This window comes from Dryas octopetala, chromosome 9 (genome assembly GCF_963921425.1).
Source record: "Dryas octopetala chromosome 9, drDryOcto1.1, whole genome shotgun sequence".
NCBI classification, from domain to species: Eukaryota; Viridiplantae; Streptophyta; class Magnoliopsida; order Rosales; family Rosaceae; genus Dryas; species Dryas octopetala.
The window spans coordinates 17,841,652-17,858,702 of record NC_141374.1 but is presented as its reverse complement, the minus strand read 5'-3'; the positions used below and the strand labels follow the sequence as shown (position 1 = coordinate 17,858,702).

Sequence of the window (17,051 nt, the reverse complement as noted above, 5' to 3'; positions counted from 1 at the left end):
TCCCACCTCTCTCTTTTTTCTGTTTTTCTGCCAGAGAAGCTGCGGAAGTTTGAGAAAAAGCAAGAAATTATGCTAGAAAGTGGTGCGAGTTGTTACTTCCGACTCTTTAAATTTGGCCTGCTCTATGCATTAAACTCAATGTTAATGATCACAATTTTCCCCAAAAGTGAATAACATGCAAACAAAGTGATAAAAGTTTGGAAATTTTGGCAGCTACTATAGAGTCTAGACAACTAACAACCTTTTATACACATTTCAGTGCTTGGTGCACATGGACCATGGAGGGACAGCTCTAACCAGACAAGCAAAACTTGAAACATACGTGATATGCATGAACTTCACTTAATTTCTTGTCAAAGCATGCAGAAAGAGTAATTAGTGATATGAATTAAAATACGATGATAACAGTGCCAACCTGAATCGATTTGAATTGCAGAAAGTCTCCTGATATGGTACCTTTTACGTTGACCGGATATTCACTAAAGTTGATGATAATTTCAGTATAAACAAAAAAAATAAAGTTGATTTGCCTATTCTGCTACGCATTTGAGGCAACTTGCTCTCTGCACAATTTATATGGACCCCCCACCAGGGAGACCTTGGCAATCTCTACAGTTATCTCAAAAAAAATAATTTTGAATGCTTAGGTAATTAGCAGAACTGGGCTATGGTGGAAAGATTGCCCTAATAATATATAGTGAAGCATCAGGCACATTCACACAAAGTTTGAAGCCGACTGGGAACCAAACAAGCTTTGGGGATCAGATTATTAATCGGTAAAAATGGAATACCATATCTCTGTTGAATGTTTATGATTTGGCAACAAATATTAGTATATCTTTCAATAACATGTTTTTTGTTCTTTTTTTTGTTCTTAGAAAAGACCAATTCAATACTCAATAATTTCGTAAAAAACCCAAATCAAGGGCACAAAAATGACATTTTCTTCCCCCGTCTAATGGTTCCATAATTTGATTATGTAGGCCTGACACTATTTTCTTCATTTCATCTCTTTTACATCAGTTAGCTGCTAAAATCAGTCTCTGAGAACCTGCAACACAGCTCCATGCGTAGCAAACAAATGTACCTGCAAGTCCAACATAATAGACAGTAAAATGAGCATCAGCAAAGCTCATACAAGCTACCATTTTCCATTTTTGTGTGCGTTTGTGTACAGAAGAGAGAGAGAGAGAGTAAAATCTTCAAATTAAAAGAGTAAGAACACATCGCAAGAGCAACAACAGAAGTGGAAAAGAATAACCTTGGAGATACATTTGCTGTTACAGAATAGGCACTACAAAAGACTCTCTATGTTGAGTTCTACAAAGGAGCAAGGATAAGTGATGTTGAAGTTGTTTAAGACCTGAAAAGTCATGACAATACATTTTAATTAATATGCAAGAAACCGATCTAGAGTAGTATGAGCATTTTGCTTCAAATGGAACAAATATAAACTATATGAACCAATAGTGTGTATATTATGGTACTTTGAGAAACTACATTGCATGAAAAACAGTCAAAAGTTCATTGCTCAACTGATGAATAACCTAAAGCAAGAATCGAAATATTTAAAGGGCAGCGTCTAATCTGTATCTATAATCTTATCACAAAATTAACTGATGATATATATACCTCAGGGTGCACAATGCCAAAAGTTCCAATGTTCTTCTCTTTATGAAAGAAGCTCTCTTTATAAATGATGCTTGCTTGCCTACCCGGAAGAAACTCAGGCTCCTTCAGTAGATGTCAAAATGGTGAGTGCATCATTCATACCAAACTCCAAGCAATTGAAAGAAAACTGCAAGTTAAAGAAAATACTCACATCTGATGGCTCTATCAAGTATTTCTTCTTCAGCTCAGGCTCCTCCTGTAGATTTCAAAATGGTGAGTGCATCATTCATACAAACCTCCTAGCAATTGAAAGAAAACTGAAAGTAAAAGAATATACTCACATCTGATGGTGGCTTTGTCAACTCCTCTCTACTTGTAACAAAAGAACTCCCTGTCACTTCCATAATCCTGTCCACCAGGCCATGAATCAACTGCAGATCAGAAACCAAAGGTAAGAAATAGGTAATTTTTTCACCAATACCCACTTGAACAGTCAAGTCACTGGAGAGAACACTCACATATCTTAGAGCTATCCAATATACCGGTAAAGTAAATTATATACAGTAAATATCATTTATAATAATTGAGAAAAATAAGTGAGACAAAACTGTGTACACCAGGAATTTTTCTATTGTACCTCAAACCCAGAGGTGGTATCACAGTAAAGAGCTGCTAGTTGGCGATGATTTATTGCACCCACATCTTTCTTCTCGTCCAATAGTGTCACATCACCCACTTCGAAGATCTATAATATAGTGAAAATGACATGAAATTTTTAAATAAGCGTATAACAAAAAGAAAAGCATAAATAAATATTATTAAGCATGATGAAATTTTTATTTTTTAATACAGACAGAGAGAGAGAGACAAACAAACAGACAGACATAAAGAGTTGAATAATTTTATACTATGTAGCGTAAGTTATGCAACCATGCTACAACTCTTTCTATAATTTATCAGAAAAAATGAAGAAGTGGCAAACCCCAGTATAATTTTACAATAAAACCTCCTTTAAAAAGATGGAGAAAATATGTAAAAATTCAGGCAAGAGATCAACAATCAATAAATTCCAAAAGAGAAGATATCTTGTAGAAGCAAGATGACATTCTAACATATACCTTTATGGGAACTGGATGTTCCTTGTTCTGGCCAATAGTTTTCAGTAATCCAGGCATCAGACTGGTCCGTACAAGCTCAAAATCAGAGGAGCGAGGATTTCCAACAACCACCGCCTTGGATTTGTCATCTTTACGATTTAACATTGCAAAATTTTCTCTCCATGATCCCAATATAAAAGTCAAGACTTCCGTATACCCATTCATCGCAATCTAAGACAAAAGTTTGAAGCATCAGAAAAGAAGTTAGAATAATATGTATTGCAAAATCACACATCCATTAAGTAAACTATGGATGGGTGTAACTTGAAACTGCTATTTATCAACTGACAATTCTTTGTTCCACACCTCCGATCTGATAAGATCACTGAACTCATTCAAGGATAGTGGCTTCAAAGATGCAGGCTTTCTCTTTGGAATATTATTATATCCATAAGCAATTGCAACATCCTAAACAAGAAAGAACATGCTTTGTCAAGAAAACACGGAAAAGGGTTGGTGTACTAAGCCAGTACGATCACTCTGAATAATTAGAGTTGAACCTCCACAATGTCACAAGGGTGAAGTATGTCACTTCTGGTTGGAGGTACAAATACAGTGATATCACCCTGGTTATTGCCTGATACAGATTGCTCAGCACGCAATTGCATCCGATTCAACAAATCAGTCACCTACATGGCAACATTCTAACTAAATCAGCTATACATAATAGTTCATACTCTAGACAAGTAGTCTTTAAGTAAACTAGCATAACACTCTGGTGGAACAAATATCATATAAATAATATTAATCACATGACAAGGAAAATCAAATGATATCAACCACGTGACAAGGAATATCATGCAATTCATGACAATATTAACCTTAAAAACAATCATTAGGCAATAATAACCTCTTCTGCCTATTAAAGAATAAAGTAGGAATAGGTAAAATGCAGCTATTGATATACCTTTTCCGTCTCCAAAGAGACTCCAATTGTACCATTAATATATGATAGGGAAACATCCATGTTGTAGACTGATAAATCAGGATAGACATATGACTTTTCATCAGAATATATCACTTCAACGGGTTCAATCTCAAACTTTCTTTCACAATATGATGAAAATGCTGTCACCTAAAAAAAATAATAATAATAAAAAGCTTACTCCATCATCCACCAATAAGTGAGAACCAAAAACTAGCAAATAAATGCATCCGAAAATTTCACTTTCTTACTATTGTGTTCAGAACAATCTTGGCCTTCGTCAAATCAGTAGCTGTACATTCTATGAAAACATTCTTCGTCTCTAAAGTGATTGCTGAATGTGCACCATTAATAATTGGGGGTAAAGACAAAACAGTTCTGCGAAAATAAACTTATGGTCACCTATCAATATTTAAAAAGAAATGCAAAGCCTAATATAAAGAGGCAACAAGAATATAATACACATGCACTCATTCAAAACAATCCTTTTTTTTTTTTTTTTTTGATACCCAGAAATCCCCCAAACTAGCTTGGCAGACCCGGGCTTGAAACTGGGGCCTCCTGCCAAACCCTACAATCTTTAGGAGGCAGGAAACTCTAGCAAATAGCTAGCTAGGTACCTGGAGGGGGATTGACCACATGGGAGCAAACCATGGGCCTGATCATTCCAACCAAATCCTCGTTGGTATTCAAAACAATCCTCAAATCGTAACAATAAAAGGATATACACAGAAAGAGTGGAAATTGATAATTCAAAATTACCATAATAATCAATGTATGAGAAAAAAATTATCATACCTTTTGTCATCATATAAAACAGGAAAGACCGGTGAGTTCTCTATTATGTGCAAGAACTTCTTCAGCTTCAAATCTGACTGCAAGAATACAGTGGTAAAAATATGGATCAAGATACAATACTTTCTTAATTTCTTTAAGAGTCTCATAACTACTATCTGATACAAAACAGGAGATTCATGAAAAGATGTGCACAAAGTCACTATTATCACAATGGTTTCTAAAATGACAAATCCTTGTTCGGTCTGGATGACAGAACGATAAACCTTCCCCAGAAAGGGGGGAAAAGGGAAAAATAAAGATGAAAAGAATAAAAAGCACCCGGTTGAGAACTCACTTTGTAATATTCCATCAGCTCATCAGCTCTGAAGTTTTTCACCTAACACAGAAATCAAAATAACATGATATCAGTACTAGAAATATCCAATAATAAGTATCTTCAAACTATACACAGACATAGAGATATTGCAAAATCATATTCATATAAACTACTATATTGGAAATAAGATAAAATGTCCTAGTGAGACAGAACTCATTGAAGCGAAACCATATATTAAAAACAATTTCAGCCTTGACCAAAGTGAACTCATCTTGACATAATAAAAACTTGGGTTGATTATATTACTTGCGCTAACAAATGAAATTCAGATACAACTACCTTCTTTTCGACAAGAAAAAAAAAAACTAGATATAGTTACCTCTTTCAGCGGCACAAAACTTATACTTGAAGGTGGCAAAGCCTGAACATGGAAAGATAAATGTAAGTCACCAGTAACATGTCTTAGTATATGAGAAGTAGAATTTACTAATGGAAGAAGAACATGAAAAATTCTTTGTTAAAACAAAATGTATAGAGAATCTTGAAGAAAAAAAAAAGGGTGATTATCAAATATAAAATCTTCCAAATGCACTGTTCTACCATTGCAGATAAAACCACTGCTAGCCCACCAAACAATTAATATGGGAAACATATGGTTTCTTAGCTAATACACATGCTGTATTATGAGAGATTTGCCCAAGACAGAAATTTCCACCTTTCATTCCTAGATCTGAAAAGTTGAATTCAACATAGAATCTAACACATTGGCATAAATTTAGCAGAAACTTCCCCCTAAATTCGATAGTACATGATCCCAAATACAAAAAAGAATGCTAATTACAATCTGTAGGAAAGATAACAAGTACTACAAAACCCAACCTCATATGTGAAAGGGGCTTGCAATGTATCCAAGTCATGAGTCCCAATGGCGACTAGGGTTCTTCGCCTATAAAGCAAATGATGGATGTAAGAACTTCAGCTGAATAACCACAGGAAAGCTTTGGGAATAAAAGCAAGCATTAACTCTTATCATAATTCCATGCATTCATTCTGATTTGTCATGCTATTCTTACCCTTCTAATATTTAAAAAACTATTCTGGTTTGTTTTGATATTCTTACCGTTATCTAGTTTAAATGACCAATACATACCGTATAAATTACTTTCAAATTTATTACAGAGAAATTGGAGCCTAATTGGCTAACACACTCCTTTACAAAATAAAATGACGAGACGAAAAAAAAATATTCATCAAAGGATCTTCTAGATCGGATGACTTGTCCTATTGCAATGCAGATGTACGGAACAGAAAATGTATACAGTTGGGGCAATGAACAGAATGCCAAACTAAAATTGTTAATCAAAGCTATGAGTTATAAAACATCACCGGCAGATATTTTGATGGAGCTTGTCTTGGAGATCAATAAAGCTGTTATAACTTGTTTGATTGAAAGTTATGCCTCTTAAAACAGCACAAACAACATGAGGGCGAATCAAAGATGTCTGCAAATGAAAAAAACAAAGGCCGTTGTGAACTAAACAGTAGCACTATAAACAAAAGGCACCCATAATAATCCTTTTCAACTCTAAGATATCTACCTCTGGTTTTACATGCATTTTAATCATCGCCTCCTTACTAACGTTCGCCAAGTTATATGTAGGAACCTCCTCTTGCCTATTGAAAACACGGAGCGCTTGGGCAATCCCTTCAAGGCAAAGTAAATCGTATCTGCATATAAATCAAATAGCAAAGTTGTCACTGTTCTCTATATATTGTGTGAAAATTAGATAACAATTATTCATTCCTGCAAGTAGTCCTTGATACTCTATATCGAGCCTACCCCATTAATCAAACAAGAGTAGTATGTTATTTATTACTTTTGGCCTAATGGATTATGTTAATATTAAAATCTCAAACCAACCCATTAAAAGGAATACTTAACCCATAAATAAAAAACGTATTATAACAAAAAATCAAGTTGCAAAACAAACCCAATTGAGTAAACCCTCATTGAAAAAAATAAAAGTAAAAAAAAAATAAAAAATAAAGTCAGTTAAATAGTAGGAATTTAATTCTACATACATTGGAAAAAGAAGATGAAAAAGAAAAGGTACCTATTCGCGGGAACTTCGATTTTGTAAATAATTTCTTCATCATTGTCAGCTTCTTCGTCCTGATGCTTTTCTTTTCTAATAATTGCTTTCTCAGTTGTCTAGAATACGAATTAATCATTAGCAGTTTGGCGTTTTAAAGATATATCAGAGAATATTAGAAAAGAAAGAGAAAGCAAACTACGTACGACGTCGTCTAGCTCGATGCCGAAATTGAAGCATAAATCTTCAAACTCCTTTTGAGCTGTCAGATTCAATTCAACAAGAAAGAGTGACTTCAATTTTTTCAGATAAATACATTGATGAAATTATGAGTAAGACTGGGAAGTTGAGAGCTCACTGTAAGTTCTTCCTAGGGCTTCGAACAGACGATCCCGTCCCACGCTGACTGTAGGCATGGCGGACTCAGACTCTCTCCGATAGCACACACACTGCCACTACGAGAGAGAAACCAAAACCCTACTCTCCGTTTCGATGGTCTTTTTGCAAAGAATAGTTTTAGCGTAAGTATTTTCAGACAAAAGGGTATCTATATATTTACATTCCTAAACCCACAAGGAATTAAAAAATTACAAATAAGGCAACCCAATTACCGACTAATTACACAGTTGAATTCCTTAACACACTAGGGGCATGTTTACTAATATTGAGAATGTGAATAAGAATGATTTTCATTTTTGTGTTTAATAATATTTGAGAATCATTCTCATTCTCATTCTTGTGTTTACTGAACCGTTGGAAATGAAAATAGAATTTTATTCCCCTGTTTACCAAACTTAAAGGAGAAATGGAATGCACGTGGGGCATTCATGATTTTGGGTGAATAAGATTCTTTAGAAGGGTCTGGAATGAGGAAGGGGATCGTAATGAAATTTTCATGTCCAAAATACCCCACATTTTTTATGAAAAACTAAAAATACCTTTTATTTTATCATTTAAAAGGAATATTAAATAGTTGATAGAAATAAATTGTAAAAAATATTAAAATTTTAAGTATAAATAGTTAATAAATGGATTAATAAATAAAAATATTAAAATTGTAAAAAATATAATGGATTAATAAATAGTTGATAGAAATATAAATAGTAACAAAATAAATATTTATCATTTAAGCAATTATGATTAATAAATAGCATCTAAGAAATATAATAGATGTTGTATAAGAGTATTTTAGTAATCAAATTCATTTTGATTCTGATTTTTACTAGTTAATAAACACGTTTATGGATATCAATTTTATTTTCATTTTCATTTATGACGGTTAGTAAATACATTAATGAGAATTGATGATTCTGATTCATGTTATTTCTTCTCATTCTAATTTCTCTTCATTTCAATTTTTGTTCATTCCGATTTCAGTTTAGTAAATATGTCCAAGCTCATGCTAACACTTTTGCTTTTTTTTTTTTTTTGGTCAGTTTAGTAAACATGTCCTAACTCATGCTAACACTTTTGCTTTTACTTTTTTATTTGGGCCGGAGGTTGGGCTGGGCCCAAATAATGTATCCATTCATCAAGCCCATCCCAGAGCCCACAATTCCTTAAACCCTTGTGATAAAAAACCCTAATTTTCAGTAGTGTTGGTGTGGGACTTTGGGAGAGAGTGAAAAACCCTAGTCTCCAGCCAGCGAGAAAGAAGAGGAAGAGAGAGATGGGAAGCGATAGCGAAGTAGAGAAGTCGCAGCAGAAGGAGAGAGAGAGGAAGAAGATTCAGGCTCTTGCTCCCATAGCCAAACCCCTTGCTGGGAAGAAGCTCTGCAAGCGAACGCTCAAGCTTGTTCGGAGAGGTATATACATATAGATTTACATATACATAGAAGTACATGTACAAATATATATATATTTATATGTCTGTAATTACGTATGTATGTGTGTGAAATTTGATGTTTATTGTTGTATTTTGTAGCTGCTGAGCACAAATGCTTGAAGAGAGGAGTGAAGGAAGTAGTCAAAAGCATAAGGCGAGGTCAAAAAGGGTCAGTTTTTTGTCAAGTTCCTCTTTTTATTTTCAATTTTTATTGGGGAAATTCATTTGCTTCTATAAAAGATAGAACGGAAAGAACCCAACTTATATTGATTTTTGTTTGATTATTGAAACACAATCAGATATATGAGTTATCATTAATTCAATTGATCTTCAATTATGAATAGAGTTAGAATGGAGTACAGAAACATGTTTTAATAAGGCATAACTTGATGGTAGGTTGGATGGTTAGCTCATTTAATCTTGACTAATATGACTTGGAGAGCGATAACATTATTAGAATCAGGGAAGTGTTTTGAAGTAGAATCACATACTGAGAGAAGGAACTTAATTTGACAGTCTCGGTGCTATGGATGTAGTGCAATTAATGTAGTAATGTACTCATCAGATGCAGAAGGTGGTCTTAACCTGCTAACTCTAGTTCTTATGTTCCATAGGTCTGAGATTGCCGCAGAAATGGAAGCATTAGTTTATTTGTTTCCTGGGATGAAAAGGATTTAGCATAAAGATTGTGTTGGAGTTACTTTTATAAATTTTTTTAATGATTTTTGTATCCTTGTTTTTCTGTGAGTGCAGAATATGTATTATAGCTGGGAACATTTCTCCTATTGATGTGATCACTCATGTTCCAATCTTATGTGAAGAGGCTGAAATTCCATATGTTTATGTGACATCGAAAGAAGTAAGTTTGCAATGTAAAAAAATTATTGCATGACCATTGTTCTGTCGCCCTACATTGTGGTTGAGACATTTGTTTGTGTGGACACATGTGAGAAACAAAAACCAACAACTAATTAGCCAAACATAATCTAAAGAAACTTTTATTTCACTCATCTTTTTAAGTTCCTTATAATTCTGGGTATTTTCTTTATAAAAGTTTTCAATATTGTTCAATAGGAAAGCATTCGTTTATGTTTAGCTGCACCACTGATTAGAAAACTAGTAACCTTAGTATTGTAAATGTCTTCTTCAGGATCTTGCAAATGCAGGGGCCACCAAGAGGCCGACTTGCTGTGTTCTGGTGACAACCAAGCCTACCAAGGGGGAATTAGCCGCAGAGGAACAAGGAAAACTAAAGGCAGATTATGATCAAGTTGCAGAAGATATTTCTGAACTTCAATCCTCCCTTTTCTGAAGACTGGAAAAAAAATTACTTCCCCTTGTACTGGTTATCTTATGTTAGGTTCTTTTTTTTTTTTTTTTTTTTTCTGCCTCTAAGTGCTGGACGTTGTACTTTGTATTGGCAAATATCAATGTGTTCGATTGTGTAACTATTGAAGTGAAACATTTGGCAGAGTCGGTTTATTTTTGGAACATGACTGTTTTTCTAAATGGTTGTCCCGTGAAGCTTGGACCTTGGGCTTCTTACCATGATGACATGATGTGATGAGCCTTTTTCTCTTTTTGGGTACACGTAAACGGTGATGTTGGAGCAAGATCACCACAAGTTGGCCGGCTAATGGGTTCTGAATTAACCTATAGTTCTCTCAATTTGCAGTGTGGCGTTCAAATTGGATTTTTAGCAATTAGCATTTTCTATGTGACGTTCCCCTCAATTTATACTCTTTCATTTACCCAAATAAAAGATAAATTAAACTCTTTCTGCCAAGTCTAAGGTGACTTACCAAATGCATAGTGCAAAGCCAAGTACCAAATGAAATTAAGAATTGCCAAATCTTCCATTTCTATGCAGATTAAGTAGTATATGTCACATAAGAGCAAATCTGGATCTGACTGGCTCATCTGCAACACTTTCCACTTGTATTTTGAAAGATATCAAAAAGTTGAGTACAACGACAAAAGATATATAATTTTACTCATTTTTAACTTATGTATGCTAAATATTTACAATATGGCCTGACCACACTAGTACAAACCTAGAAATGGATATTTGCCTCCTTCCATCACGAAGGCAGGTTACCCTTATTTGGAACACCAGAAATCCTGTATCTTCCTCCCCCTTGAGGGTTGTATGCTGGGAAGTTAGCTGCTTGCCATGAAATTATTTCTGGGAAGTCAGACTCCTGAAAAGCAAAACACCTAAGCCACCAATTGCCAAAGTAAGAATAAGTGGGACACCAATTGAGTCAATATCAGTCATTCTTCTGTTACTATCTGTTCTTCCTTGGCGACACCTCTCTCCTGAATACTCTCGCAGAAGATTGCTCAAATTGTCTATTTGGTGCATGACCTGACGTTGCCCCCGTGTGATGGCTACTATCTGTTGAGTGGTCCAAATAAGGAAATAAGCATATCAGAAAGGAAGAAGAAAAGAAAATGCAAATCAAAGACCTTTGGCAATCATCCTCTTTTCACCTTTTTCATTGTATGACTTCAAACGGTTAATTGCATTTGTAACAGAAAAAGAAACTCAGAAACAGGACATTGGCAGTTTGGTATGACATCGTGACTTCAGTCCCAAAGAGTGTTACTACCAGATTCATAAGAAATAAACTTCATGCAACATGTTTCTACCAATTATTCAAAATTAAGAGAAAATTCTTAATTTCTCACCAGTCTTCCAAAGGAGGAAAAGTTAACTACAGTTACATGTAAAGATCTCGTGTTCATTGTTGATACACTGCCTTGAAGGTATGTCCACCAGTCATCTTTCCACTAATATCATTGCCTAACCAAATCTTACAAGCTTTTCCTTTCTTTCTTTTTCTTTTTTCTAAAAATAATTTTAGGATTTATATGTAGAAGGGAGGGAAATGTGTGAACATAAACAAAATCGATCTATCACCACAAGTTTATTTATTACAAAATACCTCTTCCATCAGTGGGGACTCCTTGGCCAATTGAGAAGAAGATGAAGAAGTGGGCAGAAGTGATCCTGCCAATGCACCATTACTTAAGCTAGTAACAAAAAGAGAAGTAGGTCCAGATCCATTGCAGGCTTCAGCCTGCAATGCCAAGTTTTGCTGGCTAGCTGAAGCTTTTCTGACTGAGAACTTGGTGTTCAGTTCTTCAACACGAGATGTAAACTCATCCATCCTCTCATTCAGCGTAGAAATTTGTTCTGAAAGTTGAGTAATAATTCCCTGAAATAATACAAGACAAAATTATTGGTGAAAAAAATTTCATATTTAGGTGCCATGCAGACACAGAAAAGGAGCAAATAAGCAGAAGCTAACATTCTAATGATGGGTTAGAGATAGTAATACTACTCTATTAAAAAGGGGGAGGGAGTGGGGGGTACAGTGTCAGCATTCCCTATTTCCCTCTCTCTCTGTTTTCTCAGAAACCCAATACAAGAAGCGGAGTTTCTGCGCAGTGAGAAAACAAAATATCATAGCCATACACGAGGAACCGTTAGCTCACCTGGTTTGAAAGTGCTGCAGGTGATTCCAGTGTTCTTCCATCAAACCTTCCATTGTTAACAGCAAGTCTTGTTAGCTTGGACAGAGTCTTGTCCCTTTGATTTGAGTAAGAGTGTGATATACCACTGCCCAAAATAGAGAATATGATGTTAAAGGCACTAATCAGTGCATAAAAAGCATGATCAGCTGGATTATAGTTTATTGGTTATGAAAAACTAAAACAGTAGTTTGATTCAAACAAGCTAACCAACAAATGGGTGATGATATCCAGTGGCCTTCCTTTTCCTTTTCGTAATTTTGAATTCTTCTTTTACCTCATTTTCCCTTCCCCCCCTTTTCATTTTAATATCCTTTCAATTCTTGGCAAATAGCTGAAAATGAAAAGTACCGGTTGAGATACTTGCTTCTCCTATCTGCTGAGGCTCGGGAAAGGGCTTCTTTAGGGCTTGAAAGAAAATCATCATCTATGCTGAGCTTCGTCTTCAAATCATCTGGCAAGGCCTGTAGATTGATCACATCAGGACCATGTATGAGCAAGACAATGCATGATCAGTTGGAAGAGTCATACCATGACATCATTTACAAGTTTCTCCAGCTGGATTTGTTCGATGTAAGTACGCGGAACATATGAACCATCAAGGCCAAGCTGCTCCCCAACAAATTTAACATATAACCGATCCCTTCCTTGCACCTTCGTACCCAGTTCAGCAAGTTAGTGCTAAGCTTTACGAATTTCACCTAAAAAGCAAATGCTAACAGTCTTGTTTTCCTTTTTGGTAATGTACTAATAGTCCATTTATATTTTACAGACTGATTCATCAAGTATTATTTATATATATATATATATCAATTAGTTTAGTATAAATAAAATAGTCAGCACGCAATTAGGAAATAAAAATGTGTCGCAAACAAAAATGCATAAAATGGCATGATACCTGAACATATTGTCGATTAAGTTGCTCCAACCAATCAGTTTTCACGCAAACCTTATCATCACAGAAGACATGGCTGCTTCTTTTCAGGATGGATGCAATTGTATACCCTAAGGCCATGAGACCTCCAAGAAGACGCACAGTAACTTCAAAAGTTATTCTAGGTGATATTATGAAGGGACTATCTGTAACCCACTCCTGTGAGAGAGAGAGAGAGAGTAGTCAGAAATCCTTCTCTAGAACAAACTATGATATTTAGACACACAATGATCAAAGATGTAAACACCTTTGATATACAAGTAGGCAAGGACACTGGTAGGATCAACTCAAATGCATATATTAGCTTGAAGAATCTTTAGTTTACAGATGTCTAACCTCAAACATGAGATTGTATTTGCCATCCCTGTTCCTCATCCTTAGATACGATTGACATGCTTCAGGATCTTCACCTGGTGGTAAAAGATATATGTCATAAGTTTCTTCTGTGGTTTCTTTGTGATCTTCAGAAATAACAGCCTTGATTTGATCCACTGTCACTGCCTTAGTTGACTGCAACAAAAAAAAAAATGGCCCAGTAAAACAGTCAGAAAAAATAAACAATTTTTTTTAATTGAAGCATACAAACTGACAGAGAAAAAGACCTGAAAATAAAATCTAGTATTCAACCTTTAAAATATATGTAGGGTTCTGAAAACCAGTGAAAGGATTAAACTTGTTGGTGATTTTTATATGTGCTGTCTGGAGATCTGGCTCAATAAAGGCCTTGTACATAGGATACACCTGTATCAAAATTGTAGATGAGAACCACCACCATAAATCCTTTGTATGCCTAATAATTACATGTTATAGAGGCCACTCTGTAAATAAATTCTAACACGGGATAAAGGGGTAACCGTTTCAGATATTTGATGGATAATTTCTTGAGGCTCTTGGCCGGCACGTTGGATGTCCCGTAAAACCCGTTTTACAAGATCAAAGTGAACTCCACCAGTAATAGATACACGAAGATCTAGCAAAGGTCGCAATTTCTCACTTAAGGCATATATGCCCTCAATGATCACAATACGGGAGCTAGGGACCTCTACTGTCCTGGTAGAAGCACAGGCAAGCATATACAGCAGAATCAGAAGACAACCAAAGCTATTAAATTATCTAAAAGGTACTCAAAAGAAGGCCAGACATGATGAGCCTCCTCTAGATTTTAGATTCAATTACGTATCACAACAATAATAACAGAAACAAGTCTCTGCTCCCAAAAAAAAAATTAGTTAGCACAATCATAATTTTATCTTATTTCTTTCATCCCCACCCCTCCTCAATTCAAATGGAATTAGTGAGGATGGCAAGTTAATGTTTTCCACATCATGCAGAGATGCACTACCTGTAACCTGTGCGTGAGCTAGACTTGAAATCATATACTGGAACCTCAACAGGCTTCCCTGCTTTTAAGCCATGTATGTTTTCAAGCAATGTGTCATAATCTGTCAGGCGAGGATCTGTTTCAAAACACAACTATTAGAGTTCAGCCATGACTCCTGTGATCTATAATCAATTATTGTAATGCTTGATAATTTAAAAATAGATGTAGAGATGGCAATGGAGGAAGAAATAGAAGTACACTTTCATGAAAACTATAAACAAGGAAGTGAACAATATTGAAAGATGCAAAACATAATGACATTATTTTATTGTGAATCCTGCCTTCGCCCTTTTGAAGGATATTCCATTAGTAATGAAAAAGGGGTTGAGGGGATCCAAAAGTGTTGGAAGAACGCAGTCTGAACTTCATAGAAGTTCCACAGGGACTCCTTCCTGATGCGGATGACTGCATCCTATTTTTAAAAAAATCAACCGGTGTTATAAAATTCAAAGGCCCTCAACCCATTTTGCAGAGCCTCAGGCATCCAAGCGTCGTTTCCGGCAATGCCCCCCTTAAAATGACAAATATGCTGCCTAGGACTATAAAACAAATTTACTGAAAAGATGTGACATTTCAATAACTGGAGAAATTAACGGTGGTTCCAAGTGAGAGTGCTTGGCTATTAACAATATTTACAGAACAAAGAAAAATTTGAAGGCTGAAAAAGAAAATGCAAGCATTGCAGAGGTTGACACACCAAAATAATTCTAAATCAAGTTAGAGGAACTCTAAATGACCTAGGCGATATGATGAAGATGAGAGTGTTTACCGTCAAAGTTGCCATCAATGATACGACTAGCGTCATTGTAGTTGTCCATTGCAATGACAGCAATGCTGGGCATAAAGCTGAGCACTTTCTCTGTGAAAACAGTCTTACCAGCTCCAGAGGGGCCTGCTACTCCAACCAGTACTATGCCATCATTCTTTTGAGCCAACAACTGGCATGCCCGAATTACTATAAAGAAACCTTTCTCAAATGACAGTACATCTTGAATTGGGGCAATCTCATATCGATCGCAATCCTTCCTTTTAACAAGTTGGACCTGATCTCGCAAAAGACCGGAACGCGGCCTAGGAGATTCAACACCAGAAATTGTATCTTGAGCCATTTAGAGTTGAAAAATGTATAATATTCCCTGTATGCTGCATAAACAAATAGCAAAAGCAACCCTTTTGAATGTGCTTATATAGAGAACAATCAAACAGCAAAGAATTGCACAACTTTACACTGTGAAATTCATTATATGGCTTGGAGGTAGAACTCCATGCTAAAACATCAAGTAGGCATACTAATAACTAAATTGAAATAACAAATTAGCATTCAAGAAACTCCTTCAACCCCCCCACCCCCCCCAAAAAAAAAAAAAAATTTAAAGACCAGCTTGTATCATTCTAACTGTAATAAATGAAAATGGAGATACCCAGAAGAAGAAATCATCAAGAAACAGTGACCCATAAATTACCAAGAGGGCATTTCCCCACAAAGCATAAATAGATATTTTGTTAGATTGATTGAGTCAAAGTCATCAAACCTTTTTCAATGAAAGAAAAAGAAGTCACAGTTGCAACTATTCCTCAGAATTCCTAGAGTTACTTGGAGACGTACTGGCTAGTAGGTTCTGAGAAATTTCATGGGTTCCTATGATTTCTTGATCTTGTCATCTTGTGTGGATGGTTGAAGTAGAGAGAGATGACAGATGGTGGGGGCTGGTTGGTCAAGTACTTCAGTTTGAGAGGTACACACAATAAAAATTCAGATGCAAAAATTCCTCAGAGAGATGGATCATGGATGGCATATATTCGGCTGTAAGTCTGTAACTGTGATTCGTGAAAGTGTTGTTTTCTTTTTTCGTGACAATATGGAGTGGAAGTTATTAAGACGAGAGTCTTGAATGAGTTAGAACATTGTACTGGGCCTCTAAGGGGACCACGGCTGATTTGGACTTTTTTTGTTTTTGGTCAATGTTGATTTGGACTGAACCACTACAAGTTGGCATAGATTGAAAGATTTTTTTTCTATTTTGGCTGAAAAGTGGTAAAGATTTTTTTCAAGTTATCTACTGTGCATAGAAATGTAAGAACTTGTATTTCTCATAGAAATAATTCACCAGAAGGAGGAATTAGTATGTAATATATCAAATAATGTAAGAACTTGGAGGAGAAAGGAGTGTGGGAAGTTTATTTTGAAGTGCAACTAACAATTTTTATTATGAATATAGAGATTTTTTTCTCAATGAGAATCTCAATAACGGATCACATACTACCAAAAATAAAAAGATAAAAGACATATCAATTATTTAAAAAGCCGCAAAGAATAAAGAGATAAAAAATATATTAATCATTCATACAGTATTGAGATATCGTAACGTGTTAAAAAAAATTTATTTTGTTCACATCAAAAAATAATAAAGCTTATCAATCATTCATACAGCATGAGATATCATAAAGGTGTCAAAAAAAATTATTTTGTTACA

General features: G+C 35.3%; 3 protein-coding genes across 4 annotated transcripts; 1 reads left to right on the top strand and 2 right to left on the bottom strand.

Moving 5' to 3' along the window:
- Positions 1-766: 766 nt before the first annotated feature.
- On the bottom strand, positions 767-7,415 carry LOC147275121 (tRNA synthetase beta subunit family protein). The gene is made up of 20 exons (XM_086256498.1): positions 7,259-7,415; positions 7,107-7,162; positions 6,922-7,019; positions 6,406-6,535; positions 6,194-6,309; positions 5,687-5,753; positions 5,187-5,228; positions 4,826-4,867; positions 4,492-4,568; positions 3,945-4,071; positions 3,676-3,843; positions 3,269-3,397; positions 3,075-3,176; positions 2,730-2,939; positions 2,249-2,356; positions 1,953-2,042; positions 1,823-1,867; positions 1,633-1,734; positions 1,262-1,363; positions 767-1,087 (listed from the first exon to the last, which is right to left on the bottom strand). Exons 1-19 carry the CDS (start codon positions 7,314-7,316, stop codon positions 1,295-1,297), a joined length of 1,836 nt encoding a protein of 611 aa, XP_086112624.1. The 5' UTR covers positions 7,317-7,415; the 3' UTR covers positions 767-1,087; positions 1,262-1,294.
- Positions 7,416-8,517: 1,102 nt separating this feature from the next.
- On the top strand, positions 8,518-10,276 carry LOC147275120 (Ribosomal protein L7Ae/L30e/S12e/Gadd45 family protein). Its single transcript, XM_086256623.1, has 4 exons — positions 8,518-8,705; positions 8,825-8,894; positions 9,479-9,584; positions 9,876-10,276. Exons 1-4 carry the CDS (start codon positions 8,570-8,572, stop codon positions 10,035-10,037), a joined length of 474 nt encoding a protein of 157 aa, XP_086112749.1. The 5' UTR covers positions 8,518-8,569; the 3' UTR covers positions 10,038-10,276.
- A 281-nt stretch (positions 10,277-10,557) lies between these two features.
- LOC147275119 (Phosphoribulokinase / Uridine kinase family) lies at positions 10,558-16,387 on the bottom strand. 2 transcript variants are annotated; one of them, XM_086256621.1, is made up of 12 exons: positions 16,110-16,387; positions 15,347-15,720; positions 14,539-14,653; positions 14,051-14,246; positions 13,824-13,937; positions 13,533-13,706; positions 13,161-13,355; positions 12,794-12,916; positions 12,614-12,726; positions 12,227-12,350; positions 11,674-11,946; positions 10,558-11,123 (listed from the first exon to the last, which is right to left on the bottom strand). In XM_086256621.1, exons 2-12 carry the CDS (start codon positions 15,684-15,686, stop codon positions 10,905-10,907), a joined length of 1,986 nt encoding a protein of 661 aa, XP_086112747.1. In that variant the 5' UTR covers positions 15,687-15,720; positions 16,110-16,387; the 3' UTR covers positions 10,558-10,904. The 2 variants fall into 2 exon arrangements, with proteins under 2 accessions (XP_086112747.1, XP_086112748.1); XM_086256622.1 differs by lacking the exon at positions 16,110-16,387 and adding an exon at positions 15,999-16,022.
- Positions 16,388-17,051: the final 664 nt, after the last annotated feature.

Bases quoted from the DNA above. Each gene is read 5' to 3' on its own strand.
- LOC147275119 (XM_086256621.1), bottom strand. From the start codon at position 15,686: ATGGCTCAAGATACAATTTCTGGTGTTGAATCTCCTAGGCCGCGTTCC. The intron at 13,356-13,532 runs GTTAGACATCTG...TCTCTCTCACAG, and splicing joins AATACAATCTCATGTTTGAG to GAGTGGGTTACAGATAGTCC. The intron at 12,351-12,613 runs GTACTTTTCATT...TATTTTGGGCAG, and splicing joins AGAAGCAAGTATCTCAACCG to TGGTATATCACACTCTTACT.
- LOC147275120 (XM_086256623.1), top strand. From the start codon at position 8,570: ATGGGAAGCGATAGCGAAGTAGAGAAGTCGCAGCAGAAGGAGAGAGAG. The intron at 8,706-8,824 runs GTATATACATAT...TGTATTTTGTAG, and splicing joins GCTCAAGCTTGTTCGGAGAG to CTGCTGAGCACAAATGCTTG. The intron at 8,895-9,478 runs GTCAGTTTTTTG...CTGTGAGTGCAG, and splicing joins ATAAGGCGAGGTCAAAAAGG to AATATGTATTATAGCTGGGA.
- LOC147275121 (XM_086256498.1), bottom strand. From the start codon at position 7,316: ATGCCTACAGTCAGCGTGGGACGGGATCGTCTGTTCGAAGCCCTAGGA. The intron at 3,844-3,944 runs GTAAGAAAGTGA...TATTTTTTTTAG, and splicing joins AGATTGTTCTGAACACAATA to GTGACAGCATTTTCATCATA. The intron at 2,357-2,729 runs GTATATGTTAGA...ACTATATTATAG, and splicing joins AACATCCAGTTCCCATAAAG to ATCTTCGAAGTGGGTGATGT.